The 14,206-nt window shown below is 41.4% G+C and overlaps 4 protein-coding genes across 9 annotated transcripts in view; 2 read left to right on the plus strand and 2 right to left on the minus strand.

The window, feature by feature from the left end:
• LOC134018999 (membrane-associated guanylate kinase, WW and PDZ domain-containing protein 3) overlaps positions 1-5,134 on the minus strand; it is a 30,632-nt gene extending 25,498 nt beyond the window's left edge. For 3 of the 5 annotated variants that reach the window (XM_062459445.1, XM_062459449.1, XM_062459450.1), the window contains exon 1: positions 4,305-4,553. In XM_062459445.1, coding sequence (XP_062315429.1) covers positions 4,305-4,387 — 83 coding nt within the window. In that variant the 5' untranslated portion in view covers positions 4,388-4,553. Of the gene's footprint in view, positions 1-4,304; positions 4,554-4,824 lie in introns of those variants that run through there. The other 2 variants (XM_062459446.1, XM_062459447.1) reach the window with 2 other exon arrangements.
• Positions 5,135-6,074: 940 nt separating this feature from the next.
• gpkow (G patch domain and KOW motifs) lies at positions 6,075-10,316 on the plus strand. The gene is made up of 11 exons (XM_062459451.1): positions 6,075-6,287; positions 6,462-6,628; positions 6,780-6,919; positions 7,446-7,552; positions 8,076-8,280; positions 8,417-8,549; positions 8,933-9,110; positions 9,299-9,419; positions 9,646-9,715; positions 9,844-9,929; positions 10,039-10,316. Exons 1-11 carry the CDS (start codon positions 6,106-6,108, stop codon positions 10,165-10,167), a joined length of 1,518 nt encoding a protein of 505 aa, XP_062315435.1. The 5' UTR covers positions 6,075-6,105; the 3' UTR covers positions 10,168-10,316.
• A 2-nt stretch (positions 10,317-10,318) lies between these two features.
• Positions 10,319-11,980, minus strand: pqbp1 (polyglutamine binding protein 1). 2 transcript variants are annotated; one of them, XM_062459453.1, is made up of 7 exons: positions 11,903-11,980; positions 11,703-11,776; positions 11,492-11,603; positions 11,269-11,369; positions 10,952-11,122; positions 10,791-10,848; positions 10,319-10,687 (listed from the first exon to the last, which is right to left on the minus strand). In XM_062459453.1, the coding sequence occupies exons 2-7, from the start codon at positions 11,767-11,769 to the stop codon at positions 10,537-10,539; spliced, it is 660 nt and encodes a 219-aa protein (XP_062315437.1). In that variant the 5' UTR covers positions 11,770-11,776; positions 11,903-11,980; the 3' UTR covers positions 10,319-10,536. The 2 variants fall into 2 exon arrangements, with proteins under 2 accessions (XP_062315437.1, XP_062315436.1); XM_062459452.1 differs by having other exon boundaries at positions 11,703-11,943.
• Positions 11,981-12,132: 152 nt separating this feature from the next.
• On the plus strand, positions 12,133-13,908 carry timm17b (translocase of inner mitochondrial membrane 17 homolog B (yeast)). Its single transcript, XM_062458159.1, has 6 exons — positions 12,133-12,252; positions 12,648-12,747; positions 12,844-12,907; positions 13,040-13,168; positions 13,308-13,418; positions 13,502-13,908. The coding sequence occupies exons 1-6, from the start codon at positions 12,137-12,139 to the stop codon at positions 13,588-13,590; spliced, it is 609 nt and encodes a 202-aa protein (XP_062314143.1). The 5' UTR covers positions 12,133-12,136; the 3' UTR covers positions 13,591-13,908.
• Positions 13,909-14,206: the final 298 nt, after the last annotated feature.

Raw genomic sequence — 14,206 nt, forward strand, 5'->3', positions numbered from 1 at the left:
TATAAAAAGCCTGTATTGAAATCGCTGACCTTGGGTCGGGAAAGAGCTGACCAACACATATCCTGTTTCACAGACTTCCTCTGTCCCAGCGATCTGTTTAGTCTCTCCACCTTGCCATCCTGGCTTTCCAGCGTTATTTCATACCTGCGCAATCTGACAAGAGGAGAAGCACCACACACTCCCTTGAAAAGCTAATCTTAGAGGTCAATATTTATTTCCACACACCATTCTTTTATTTCCAGCTGATGCTGGAAGCCACATAGTGAGGGAGAGCAGGGGAAGTAAACAGCTGAGACATTCTGTCTTTATTTCTCTTTGGAGCATGATGCCCTTTAGCTCCTAGCAACATTCATGCATATGCTTGTTTTCTGGATACTGAACCACCACATGATGCTTTTGATCGGTTTTCTGCCATATCACAAATCTAACACTTGAAATAATTTCATTCTAAAATTAAACCAAACACACTCAACATCCTCCTCATCCCCATGACTCTTTAATTGTCATTGTACAGAGATAAGCAACTAACTTCCCAGGAGAAAACAGTGTAATATGTCATGATTATCCCACATAAGAAAGAACTTCACAGTCTATGGTATATACGCAATATCTACATTTAACATCAAATTGTTAACACAATATTTTCAGGTTAGACCTCCAGGGTGATCATTTATTCAAAACACAAATGACACACTACAACGTCTTGTGGTACAGTTCAATAATTCAAAGTCAAGATAAAACATGGGGCACAAGATTGTGTTTGACATTGGAGGGCACTAATCTTCAAAGACATTCAAGAAATGGGATGTAAGCAAAAACGCAGCAATTAGGACAGTGTGTAATTGTATTCTGCAGCTAAGCGTCTCCTGCAGGGCAGTGGAATAATGGTGGGGCTGGACAGATTCATCAGAAGAGAAAGAGACCAAGGGACAGCAGTTAGCCAAGCACCATTTAAATCAGCACATGTTCAACAAGGAAAAAACATCACAACTTCTAGGCTGCCTGTCACTATATCTAACATTAGCATGAGGCTGGTGTCCCCTCCTGTGTGGCTAGCTCACTCCCAGCTCTGCTGGTGTACCTAGAGCATGTCCTACTCAGACTGCATGGTGTCAGGTCTGCTGAGTATCTGAGTGTTCCTCTTGTCAATCAAGCTGCCGTCTCTCATCCACATCACTGTGCCCTCACTGGTGTGGAGCTCTCTTTGACATGATCAGTTCTGACCACAGCAACTTTACTATGGCCTTGTGAGGAAGGGAAACTTCCTCAAACTCCACGCAATTGAAACGACACACGTTGCACTATGCTTGTTAAGTAACACAAACTCAAACAGATGAGATTACGACAATCTGCTCTGTTTTGAATACTTTTCAGGGTTAGTTGCTTGAACAGCTAGTCTGTTTCAATACTTTAACAGTCAATCTGATATTTCATAAGCTCAGGTGCATCCTAGTAAGTGAATTGGCTGACTGTATCAGTCACAGTATCTATGCAAAAAGCCATGACATGGATCAGAAAGATAATACCATGAGCCCAGCCATACCACATATTCCCCCTGGGCTCTGAGCCCGTCCCTCTATTCTAACCTGTATTAGACTCAGTTCTAAATCTCACACCATCCTGCCCTGAGTTGTGCTGGAGGTCAGCCAAGCAAAGCATCTGAAATAATAATTGACCTAAAATTCTTCGGAAACAGACAGAAAATGCAAATGAGGGTTCTCCTAGTGCTCATTGTTTCACCTTTTTCAGAAGATTTCTTCTGAACTCTGCCTCTGAATATTTACACAAAATGCTCAACGATTGCACGGTGTGTTCAAACTCCCCGTTGCTCACTCACTTTTAAATCTAGGGCACGGGAGTGCTCAACACAAAACAGACCGCAGTGGCAGATTTAAAAATGAAAGATTAAATGCTTGTTGGATGAAAAACACAAAATAACTCCCTGTCATACCCACGCTATGAGGCAGGGAGGTACATGCACAAACACACACAACCTGTGGCACACTTAAATCCATTGTACGATGCAATTCTGAGCATGCAGATCTACCATTGAAATTCAATCAAAAATCTGTTCATCCATAAATCCATAGAAGTGTACGCAACACTTCTTATACAAGCCTTTTGTGACCTGCTGACAATGTCAGACAGAGTATAACGCTGGAGAGGAAAGAGATATGACCCCAAAACAAGATGCACACGTACACACACACAAAGCTGCCGTATCGCCAATACGTATCGCCAATAGCTGCCAATATTCAATCTTTAAGTTCAATCTCAGAGGAACAAGGTCATACAGGAGACAGGAAGACAGTGTTGTTTTGTTCAGCAACTCAGTACTACTCTACTTTTTTGAGTGAAGCAACAACAGTTCAACAGTCTGTCAGGAAGCAAGAAAGACTCTTTACACTGAGACCAGACAGCTCTCATCAGGCAGAGATAACAGTTTAATTAAAAGAGTCAGAGAGGCATTTTAGCTCCTTAACAAGGATAATGGATGTGAACAGTCAGTGAGAAGTGAGGAGATAACTGAGAGGAAATGAGAAAGACAGAAGGGATTGTGGAACGACAGAGGGAAAAACAAAGCAGTTTGAAGGAGAAGGATTGCTGAGATAAGAGTTGTGTGTCTGTTTAACCTGTGTGTTTTGTGAGGTCACATAGTGGTAACCCGATCATGAGTTAGTGTGTGTACGTGTGGTGACTGTGTCTGTGTTAGTTTGTGTGTGTTTTTGTGTATGGGATACTGCTGATTCAGTAGGGATGGATGAAGGTGACCCTGGCTCGCTCCCACCGGCTGCATCACCACTTGATATTGATCCCAGTTTTCCAACTCAGTTCTGACTCAAGGATAGCATGCTCTTCAGAGCCTTCTTGACATTTTTGAAATATTGCTGTGCAACTGTTATTTCACACGTTGTTATTGATTAATCATTACATTGATTGGCAGAATCTATTTTAAATGTATTCATCTGCTCACACTCAGAACACTATTATGAGTATTTAATATAAATAATCTAAATGAATTATATTATTTAATATTTAAAATAATTAAAATCCTAAAATGTATATGCTAGTTATTTGTCAAATGTATTGGCCAGACCAAACATGGTCTGCAATCCTAATGATGACTTAGAATACATGGGGCTACAACCAGAGAATTCTAATGCAAGAGCCGAGAGCAAAGGTTTAGTCCACAGATGGGGGGAGTGTCTGTGTAGTCCTTCCCTGTCAAGGGTAAACTGCCGCACACACACACCCTCCCCCTAACCACACCTTAAAATGTCCACATGAATATGCATGAATGTGAAGGACACAATGTGTACATTATTAGAGAATCAACAACTCCCTGGTGACATGCATTATAATTACAGGAGAGGATTTTCTTCATCCTATTTTCACATTAGCGAGAAAACAGTAAATGGATAGGTTACATTTCCATTTTGATTGGATTCATTCTGAAGGATGGAAACTTAACAGTAGGGAAATTGCACACAAGTACTTAAAAAATCTCAGTCCCAAATAGGTCAACCCTGGGGGTGTAGTAGGTGACAAGCTGGGGATCCAGAAACACCTGCAGGGACCCAGGAAAATACTAACATGTGCAAGTCTTAAAGCAGACATCTCTAATAGCACCACATGTATCTCCTCTTCCACTTAATTAATGATTCATAATAACAGTATAACCTTGACTGCTCTCAGAGCCCAGAGCAACGTACACTTTAAAGTCAGGGTCACACATCCATCACTTCAAAACAAGCTCCTTTACACTAGCAGGGACACACCCTGCAAACACACACTCACAGGAAGATTTGTGCACACCCACACACAAAACCATATACTGTTTACCTACTTTTACCAGACCCTTATCCTGATTCCTTATATGATAATATAGAAAAGAGCAAAGCAGTTTCTAAGAACACACACAAACACACTCATGGTGCACAGTTTGTGTGATGCCAAGTACCTGAATAAAGTCTTGAATTAGGCAAACACTTGTCATTTACAAATGGTTTGACCATTCCATAGTTTGACAGACATGACAATTAAACAAGGAATGATAACCTTGGGATGTTTGCATTAAGGTGAGTTTTAGGGAAGTAATACAAACCAATCTATAATAACTGAACACTTAGTGAAGAAAACTACAATTTAATCATAACAAACACAACTTCATGACCTAAAACTTGCAGGTGAACTCTTATCAGTGATGGATCTTTATCAGCATCATCCCCTCCCTCATTCTGTCTCACAAGCATACTCTCACACACGTATTCACACGGTCGCAATATTTTAGGAAACATACTGACCTGCCTTGTCGCTGACATACACACATTCTTTTCAAGCAGTTCAGCCTTTCAAAGAGAAGCCGTTTAAACGCGTCTATATACATTGACCCGAATAAAATATTTCTAAATTGCTGCGAGATAACCTAAACTCTCGTTTTTAAATGGCCTGAGTATTGTATTTATAGCTATTTTAATAAAGCCAATTTGCTGACAACAAAGCGTAATAGTCTACTTCATGTAGGGAAACTCAGAAGCGATGTGCACGCCAGAGGAGTATTTGGACTCTGTAGTGGCGAGGATGCTCTACTCTATATCTAAGCACGAGACCCGTGATGATCAGGGGGCGAAAAAAACAGTAGGGCAAAAGAACAGCAAATCTGACAGCGTTTGCATTACAAATTCAGAGCTTTTAAAACTTAGCGTATAAACCACAGATAAGCAGAATAAATAAGTTAAAACTTCTGATACGATGTGTAGGGAATAAGTGATAGGCTAAATGTGGAAAGTAAGGCTCTTGATAACACATTTTACAAATGCTCACCTTCATAGCCTACCTGTTTTCATCTCGGTATTGTCCTTAAGTTGAATCTTCTCGAATCGACCATTTTTGTTTACAGAAAATGAAACATTGAATATAGGCACTGAAACCCATTGAAAGGAGGCACCCGCGGCGACAGTATTGATTTTAACTGGCAGTGTCATTGAACTGCAGATGCTGTGTTTAGACGGTTCGCAAGTGCAATAGTCATACCTTGGGGTGGCCGCACAATGACTGTGCAATAATTTAGAATAATTAGACTATTGCCTTGTTCTTCGTAACAAAAGCTGTAAAGAAATAAGGCGAATGAGTGTCTGGAAAGGTGCATGAAAGGAGGAAGTGAACACAAGGGAAAAGAACCGCCCCCTGTGAAGTCGCCTCTTTCAAAACACCTGCCGCGTGTTGGTGCGCTATTCCTACAGCCGAGGAATTATGGCCCAAATCTTGGCAAACTCTTAGCAGCATAAACGCACGGGGTCCTCGCTGAAACCCGTTCTAATTTCCGTTAAATCAACAGTTTCCAAAAATAAATAATGCCTACAACTTATGTTTTAAGACTTTTTTTTATTTAGGGCCTAGGGACTATAACAAAACAATCTAAAACAGCACAATAAAACAATAATAATGCCTGCCCCACTCAGTTTGACCTGTGATTAGAATGTAGGCTAATTGCAAAAAAGGTTAAGGCGTTCCAGTGCTGCCCAAACACCTGAACAAATTTAACTGAATCAAAAGGTATGGGATGAAAATCAAATGCCAATCACATTTCGTGCATAAACTACGACAGATTAGATCTACATTTCTAAACAAAAGTTTGCTGGATTATGCCCACTATCAGGGCTGGTCCGAACGAATAAACAACTAAACATTTGTTTGCTTTAGAAAGGGAGGGCCAATTAATGCATATTCTGAAAATACCGCTGAAGTTCGTCCTGTGTAGACTGGACGTCATTAAATAAACCGATTGAAAATTGGGTAAATTCAACTTCATGCAACGCCAGCGGCGCCAACAGCCGGCTGCAGCCGAATGACTAGTTGAAGCTGAGAATGCCATTGGCTGCTTCAAGTCAGCCGGGCTACAGGCGGCTGCAGGCGACGCTGGCGCTGCAGGAAGTCGAACGCACCTATTTATTTTGAAGGTTTCTCAACGGGAGATTGTCGTTTATATTGTGCTGCCCACTGGGAAACTGAGTTTCTTGCATGGGAAAGCTGGCTCTCTCCTCCTCCAGAAAACTACAGAAACCAAAACTTGCTCTCTCTCTCCGCTGTTTTCGCAAAACAAACATGGCGTCTTGCAGGGACGAAGACAACGTCGGCATCTCCCAGGACCAAGAAGAAAAGAAATCAGCAGCGGTATCGTTTGGTTTTAACAAAACTGTTAGTAAATTCAAATCCAGCCGTGAAGGTCCCATCAAAGAAGATGAGCGAGATTATTTAACCGGAGTTGATGGGAAAGAATTGCTCAGGTATGCGATCCAGTTAGGCTAACCAAGTTAGCATTTGCTACTATTCAGCAGCAATTTTATGCTACAACTGTAGTGGGTCTGTTGTAGTCTGTAAGAAATGTATAGTCTCGTTAATGTGGCTAGCCAACTTAAGTCCGTTGTCTACACGTTTTCTGTCTGTTTGTGTCGGCACAGTACCAAGCCTCAGAAGAAACCAAAAGAGCTCATTATCCCCCTGATACAGAAGAACCGATGGTGCAGGCCGGATAGAGGGGCTGATGGAGACGAAACTAAACCTCAGACGAATGTTTCCCAGGAATCGAATTCGGTGGAATCTCAAGCCATCAAAGAAATTATTGAAGGTGTGGCTGTCTAGACAGTGTATGTAGCTCGTCTATGATGAGTGTGTGTATAGCGTGCGTACCACACTGTTCAATTGACCACACAATGTGCACACAAAACATTTATTTTGGGCTAGATTAGAACCCACGTTTAACATCACCTACAATTCAGATTCTCAGAGACAGTTGGAGCAGTGGCAGAATGGCTCACAGGCGGACCCGAACCTCACAATCCCCCTGCTGATGCAAAACCAAGCTCCTCAGGGCTTCGAGGACGGAGACCGGGTAAAGGTGGATCTGCGACCAGAGTCTGTAAGTCTAAAGAGTTGAACAGAGTAATGCTCTGGGCTCACATGGTTAATGCGACATAGGATATCATCAGCCAGATTTTATTGCAGGTGTTTAAAGGTTGGTTAAATGGAGGATTTACAATGTTAAAATGAACATTTGCCACATTGTAGAGGTATCAGTAAGACTAAAACATTACTGTAATAAAGGGCTGACATCTGATTATACCCACCAACCAAGTTGTGCATTCCTTGGAGAAATCAGATTTTCCCATTGTACAAGATGGCCCTCTCTTTCCCTTGCCCCAGATAAAGCAGAGTCACAACTTGTTCTCCCTCTTAGAAGACTACCAGACTTCTCATCACTGTCATATTTTTTCAACAAACATGGACTGTGTACAAGTTGTATGGATAACTTACACGGACCAAACATAAATTGATGCTTCTAGTAGCAGGCTTGTTTTGTATGTGCCAGAATTGTTTTGCAGTTCATAAGGCACAATATGTGTGACTTTACTCTCTGCTAATAGAATGTGTCGCTGATGTGTTAGTCCACAGAGGCAGACTATGATAGTGTTCCTGTTGAGGCATATGGACTAGCCATGCTGAAGGGGATGGGGTGGAAGGCAGGAGAAGGCATTGGAAGGACATTTAAACAGTGAGTACTCTCTCTCCCCCTTGTGGTTCTTACTTTCTTTCTCTCTCACACCATTCCAAAAAACTTGTCGCTGTCTCATTCATCTTTGGAATTGTAATTGACTACTTGAGTCATAGTGACACATGGCTGGCATTAATGTATCTTTTGTAGAAACGTTTTGTTTATTAATATACATGTTGTTTATAAATGTTTGTGACATATGATTTTAGTTTTGTGGATTTGACACATTTACAAATCTACAAGGACCTTAAAATATACAGATTACAGAAATGTCAGTAATAACATGAGATTATTTTTTCTTTCTTTTTTTTCCTCTAAAAGTGCAATAAAAAACAAATTATAGCAATAATGCCGTGTTACTGCGACAGGCTCTCTTTTGTTAATCTTTCTTGCTTTCAGCCATCTTTTGGCTCTGAATTTGGAAGTCTAGTAATGTTGGGTTCTATATTTATCCTCTCACACCACATCCTCCCTATCTCTCATGTCCTGCTTATTGATTGGATGCTGTCCCCTCCCCTTAAAGAGATGTAAAGCCTATTGAGAACCAGCTGCGACCCAAGGGTCTGGGTCTGGGGGCAGACCGCTCTGCTGTGAAAGACCTGGAACCCAGTGGGCCCCGACGGCCCCCCAAACCAGGCGAGGAGCAGGGGAAAGAAGAGACCCTTGTACTGGGGCCTGGAGGCTTTGTGTTGGTAGAGAGCGGAGCACATAAAGACCTGTATGGGAAGGTGAGCTGTGTGGGCCTCTGTCTATGTATAGAATCTGTGCTTTTTTCTATGTAGTTAGGATTTAATTGTGTCATTATTTTATTTGTATTGTTACATAAAAAATGTTTACACCTGCCTTACTGCACTTCAATTTCAGATAGAAGGAGTAGATCCAGACAATGCACGTGTGGTGGTGAAGCTTGCTATTGGCAGCAAGACTGTCACAATTAGTCAGTATGGACTAAAGCTGGTTGATCGCAAAGAATATGAAAAATACAGCAAAGACCTCAGTAAGTGTTGTAATGCTACTGCAGCATAACCATGCCCCCTCAACATTTCCAAAGAGGGAAGGGCACTGGCTTGTTGTTGAAGGATGTGCTGAGTTGAGCTGGTCTCTCCTTTAGCTCAATGACATTTGAGCCTCTGTGTGGGAAATGGGCCATTTCTACCCAAAACAGTCACTGCTTTTATTATCAGTAAACAGAGGTTACCTGACTAGATTAGATTCACAATGATCATTTCAGTATACAAAGGCCTGTGTGTAGATCAATTAAATGTATTGCTCTTCTACAACATTTATGGTATGACAAAGAAATTGATACATTACTTTGTAGACACTACAGGAATTGCTGAGGCTGGCACTTTGTAACTCACAATATTGTATATGTAACAGGTCGCCTCAGCAGAGCCCACAAAGAGAAGGAGAAGGAAAAAGAGAGAGAGAAAGAAAAAGAACAGCAGAGGCAGACGGAGAAGGACAGGAAGAGCGATGACAGAGAGGAGACGGGGAAATACAGGGATGAAGGGAAGGATCAAAGGAAAAGAAAACACCAGGAATCAAGTCACAATAGGTATGCACTGCAATATGATCAAACAAAACAGCTGTTGAAGACAAAAGTAGCAGCTCACCTCAGCTGAGGTTATGGTATATTTGATAACAAAAGATACAGGTATGCTTGGGATTTGTAATGAAATTGAAAAAGTGTTGTTCGCTGAAAAGGTTTCCATTATTCACCTTGATTTTTGGGGTCTTTCTCAGAGAAAAGCCTCCTCTGAAGGAAGCACGAAGGCCCCCTGCTGCCCCCTCATGGCTTCAGAGAGACCTGAAAGTACGCTTTGTAGACAAGACCTTCAAGGGGGGCCGGTACTACAACTCAAAGGTACTAACAATGCTGACTGACACCATAGCACTGAAATGTTTTATGCTTCTCAATGATCAGGGTTTTTGGATATGCTAGAATGCATAGGCATAATCTATTGATACCTTTGAAACAACACCTAGTTCTGGACTTGAATTAATGTACATTTATTAAGTCATTTATATGTTGGGGGTTTGGTTTCACAGACCGTTGGTATAATTTAAAATATGACATTATGTTCTTGTAGATGCGAGTGGAGGATGTGTTGACGCCCAACACCTGTGTGTGTCGTACTGAGGAGGGGAGACTCCTGGATGGTGAGGCTCTCATGCTTCCCTAACTGCTGTTACCTTAGAACTCAAACTAGATCCTGTTATTGGATGTAATGTCCATTTCTGTAGTTACTTCCGTGACTTCTCACAGATCTATCATCTGTCTTCCACAGATGTGAAACAGGGAATGTTGGAGACCATCGTGCCAAAGCGTGACTCTGAAGCCATCATGGTTGTACTAGGTGAACAAAAGGGCCAGGTTAGTAAAGGTGGAAATGAAAATGTACTGTATATGTTAGGGTTGATGCATCTGTGTTCATGTTGTCAAAGTCATACTGTTAATACATCTCTCTTCAACTTTGTCTCAGGTGGGCCGTATCCTTCAGAGAGACAGGGACAGGTGCAAGGCCATGGTTCAGCTGGACAGGTATGAGGAGAAGGTCTTCACCCTGGACTATGACTCCATCTGCCACTACCTTGGAGAAGGGGATCACTAAGAACTTCCTGATCCCAAGCCCTCACAACCCCACATCCTCCCCATGTCTGTATAGGCTCCTGGTATATTATGTTATGCTTATGAAATCCTACAAATGACTAATGTAACTTGCTGTATTGTACCTTTTGTAATAAAATCACGTCATGCATATGTCACAAATGTGGTACATTTATTAAGTGAAGACATCTTATTAGAGCATAACACAGGGCAATACAAAAAACCAAGTGATATTTACAAAATATACCGATGAGGAGCATGAAACAGGGATTTCGCATTTATACATTGATGTCTGCTATAATTACTTTATAAGACAGAAAAAAAACGAAGGGGGCAACAATGATCAGATTCCATAGTTTCCTTTGAGCTGTGGTCACTCTTTGGGTGGCTTATGCTCTGCGTTTGCTCTGAGCACAGCTCCAGGGCTAGGGTAGGGCCGCTGCTGGAACAGTGGGCCTGCTGCGGTAGTATCTGCACCAGTCTTGGCCTCATTCCTCTTGGGCAACCCAGTGGACCAGTTCCCTCTGTACAGAAGAAAGGTAACCTCTTAATGAAAGGCAGATAAATTGGTGTTCATCGTAATTGTATCGTCCAAATAACATTACGAAGGTAGGCAAAAACCAAGACCTGGGAGCATCAGAATAAGAACTCGGATCCATGGGGTCCATCTCATCATCCTTCCTCCCTGAAAGACGAATGTTTACCGATGATACAGTTTAACTTCACTGAGCATATTTCCAGGCAGGAATGAGAATTTGAGTAGTGTTATACTTTGGGTAAAAGATTACCTCGTTTGTTCTTGCTGTAGGGGGCAACATCTTCTCTCCTCTGCATCCGTCTGTCTCTCTCCCTTACATCGTCTCTCTCACGCTCCCTCTCTCGGTCTCGTTCCCTCTCTCGCTCCCTCTCTCTATCTGGCTTCTCAAACTGTCTCTCCACTCTGTCATCTCCCCCCTCGGCTGAAAAATAGAATGTCATGTTCAAAGAATTCAACCACTCGTGGAATGAAATGGATTGTGCAGACGGTTGTCTATTCAATGTCAAACAGGACCCAGCCGTGAAACATTCAAGGTCAATTTTGCGATTAATATGAAGAGATCCTCACCCCTCAGTTTCTTGGCAGCTTTGGTTATCACAGATGAGGAATCGTTTGGAGACAGCCAGGCAACAAGGTCTGTCTCCACATTCCAGTAGTAAGGTAGACCACTGATGATTACAAAGTATACCATGTGTGAGGGTGAAACCCTTTTAATCTAAAAAGGTGTCTATTGACTAGAAACAAAGGACAGTCTTTGGTGATGGCGAATGACTGGATGGAGACCACTTACCAAATAGGGTCAAAAACTTTGTACCAGTTGGGAGGCAAATTCTCCACTCTAGTGGCTTCATAATCGACATTGTTGTCATCATAATCCTCAGCAATGATCTCCTCATCCCCCTCTAAAGGAAATATAGTAGACAGAAGGGTCACAAAGTCTGTCGGTAAACGAGTTGAGTATTTTAAGACTGCAGTATCTTAAAGTATTGCTGGCAACTTACCTTGGTCCGAGTGCTTCAGAATCCCTCTCTTGGCGAGGCGAGCGAGTAACGCTGGAGGCAGAGGCATCTTGTCTCTAGTAAGAGAAATTGAATAATCATAGAAAGATACCAATCATTAACGTGACTGATCGGCTTGGGGCGTGTGATAAATATATAACTAGAATTTTAACTTCTTTGTTTGAAACTTCAATCGCCCATACATTCGTTGTGATCAACACAACCACGACAGGAAACGGCAACTACAGCGCACTTTGATTACGTCATTAAGATCTTGGGGTCGGTGGAGTGTTCGAAAGGATCAATGTGAAGCAGAAATGCGCAGTCAAATATCTTATTTCTGTTTTAATTGTGTTTTGTGAATGGGTTTCAGTAATATATACACGTCATATTTTATACTAAGATTACAAGATTAAATAAAAATACATTTACCACGCATGTTTTTGTCCCGGGAATTGCAAGCGGTTCATGTTCAAGTTGCGCTTGAACATTTACCGTTGTGGGTCAAAAGCATTAGCGAAACAAACATGGAGGAATATTCCCGGGAACCTTGGTAAAGTGCATTTCTACATATTAGCTGGTTTCAACGAATTCTTACTTTGCTTTATTTATGTATAATTTCGGCAGAGATAATATGGGCATGTTCTCTGTGATAAGTCCGATTTTCATAGAAGAAAGTTAAATCTTTAAATTGAGGTTTGAATTTAGGATGACAGTCGCAAAAGATAGGGAGGTCATGTAGCCTAACCTCTTTATATTTAATAAATTACGATATTGTGATATATCATGTTCAATATGGCATTAATTGGTGTTTATAAGTTTTAATTTTCGTTAATGTGCTTTTACTTAACTCCAGCGTTAACAATTCAATTGTGTACAGTTACTATGTGCATCTTACCTCACATGAAACAACTTCTACTATTCCTTCTTATCTTGAACATGGCTTAGCCCCTGGAGGATAGTTGATGATTGTGGAGGAGCATTTACCATGGGAGCCATTGGTGGCGGGGTGTTCCAATCAATCAAGGGGTTTCGCAATGCTCCTGTGGTGAGTTCAGCATTGAGAAGCCAAAGGTTGTTAGCACTCCAAGTATAATAGATAGGTCACATTATTTTAATTTTTGCAAAAAAAATGTCTTCTCAGGGTGTTCGTCACAGATTGAAAGGTAGTGCCAATGCAGTGAGAGTACGTGCACCACAAATTGGTGGTAGGTACTGAGGTGGCAACTATATGAGATTGAGTTTGGGTGTCTCACAACTATTTGTTGATAACAACAAGAGTCTCCATTCAGCTAATCAACAGAACCATTTCTCTGCCTTTTCTTGTTACGCTTTTACAGGTAGTTTCGCAATCTGGGGTGGTCTTTTTTCCACTATTGACTGTGGGCTGGTTCGTGTGAGAGGAAAAGAGGATCCCTGGAACTCTATAACAAGTGGAGCCATGACTGGTGCAGTCCTGGCTTCACGCAGTGAGTGAAATGGGACATCATGGTTTAATATACCATACCTAATATCCTTAATCATCTGAAACCATTCCGTGCTCACAGTCCCAAAAAACGGTTTCCAATCCTGGTTCAGTGGTGCTACATTGCAGCCATATCTCCTCAGGTGGTCCTTTGGCGATGATGGGCTCTGCCATGATGGGGGGCATTCTGCTGGCATTGATAGAAGGCTTTGGCATCCTCCTCACCAGATACACCGCACAGCAGTTTCAGAATCGTAAGTTGCGCACAGTCATAGCATACCACAAAATGCTGTACAGTAAGAACGTTTTAAGTGTATCTCTTATGTTTCTGGTCCAGCAAGCCCTTTCATGGAAGACCCCAACCAGCTTCCCCCTAAAGATGGCAGCCAGCAGCAAAGGAGCAAGGGGACTGGCCAGTTTCAGTAGTTTGCTATACCAGGACTCGTAGGCCAACGGAAGAAAAAGTGGACCCCTAGTCCTTTTCATGGTTTATATTAGCATATATCAAAATTTATCAGGGTCTGAGTTCTGTGAATTCTAGGTTATTGTATGTATGTTTATTTATTTATCTATTTATTTATCTGTATATGTATGTACATGCATCATGTTTTAATTGATTGTGCTCAGTGAAATTAAGGAAAAGGGGACTGCTTTTGTGAAGTGGTGGAATTGTGGAATTACTGTTGAATTTATGTGATCAACATACATAAGTAAAGGAAACAGGCCTATTGAAAATGTAGAAAAAATATATATAACCGGATGAAATGTAAGAAATCAATTGAAAATCAGGTCTGTCTTTTTTCATGTATGTGTGCAACAGTGAGGACACCTGCATCTCAAACATTCCATGAGGCAACTTTTCTACCCAATTAATCACATTATAAATGAATGTTTTGTGTGCACAAATCAAGTATTTTCGTTTGGGAAATATTGATGGCCGAAGCTATTCATTAATAACTATAACGTTTTAATATTTTCCACAATCTAGGCACTTTATGGCAAAGAAGCACTTTCAGACATCCTCTCCGTTCACTACTGAATT

Source organism: Osmerus eperlanus, chromosome 4 (assembly GCF_963692335.1).
Source record: "Osmerus eperlanus chromosome 4, fOsmEpe2.1, whole genome shotgun sequence".
Lineage (NCBI taxonomy): Eukaryota > Metazoa > Chordata > Actinopteri > Osmeriformes > Osmeridae > Osmerus > Osmerus eperlanus.

Coding starts and splice junctions, on each gene's coding strand:
- gpkow (XM_062459451.1), top strand. CDS start 6,106: ATGGCGTCTTGCAGGGACGAAGACAACGTCGGCATCTCCCAGGACCAA. Junction 7,553..8,075: donor ATTGGAAGGACATTTAAACA/GTGAGTACTCTC, acceptor CTCCCCTTAAAG/AGATGTAAAGCCTATTGAGA. Junction 9,420..9,645: donor GCCGGTACTACAACTCAAAG/GTACTAACAATG, acceptor ATGTTCTTGTAG/ATGCGAGTGGAGGATGTGTT.
- pqbp1 (XM_062459453.1), bottom strand. CDS start 11,769: ATGCCTCTGCCTCCAGCGTTACTCGCTCGCCTCGCCAAGAGAGGGATT. Junction 11,370..11,491: donor AAAGTTTTTGACCCTATTTG/GTAAGTGGTCTC, acceptor TGTAATCATCAG/TGGTCTACCTTACTACTGGA. Junction 10,849..10,951: donor CTACAGCAAGAACAAACGAG/GTAATCTTTTAC, acceptor TTCGTCTTTCAG/GGAGGAAGGATGATGAGATG.
- timm17b (XM_062458159.1), top strand. CDS start 12,137: ATGTTTTTGTCCCGGGAATTGCAAGCGGTTCATGTTCAAGTTGCGCTT. Junction 12,253..12,647: donor GAATATTCCCGGGAACCTTG/GTAAAGTGCATT, acceptor AACATGGCTTAG/CCCCTGGAGGATAGTTGATG. Junction 13,169..13,307: donor TGCAGTCCTGGCTTCACGCA/GTGAGTGAAATG, acceptor ATATCTCCTCAG/GTGGTCCTTTGGCGATGATG.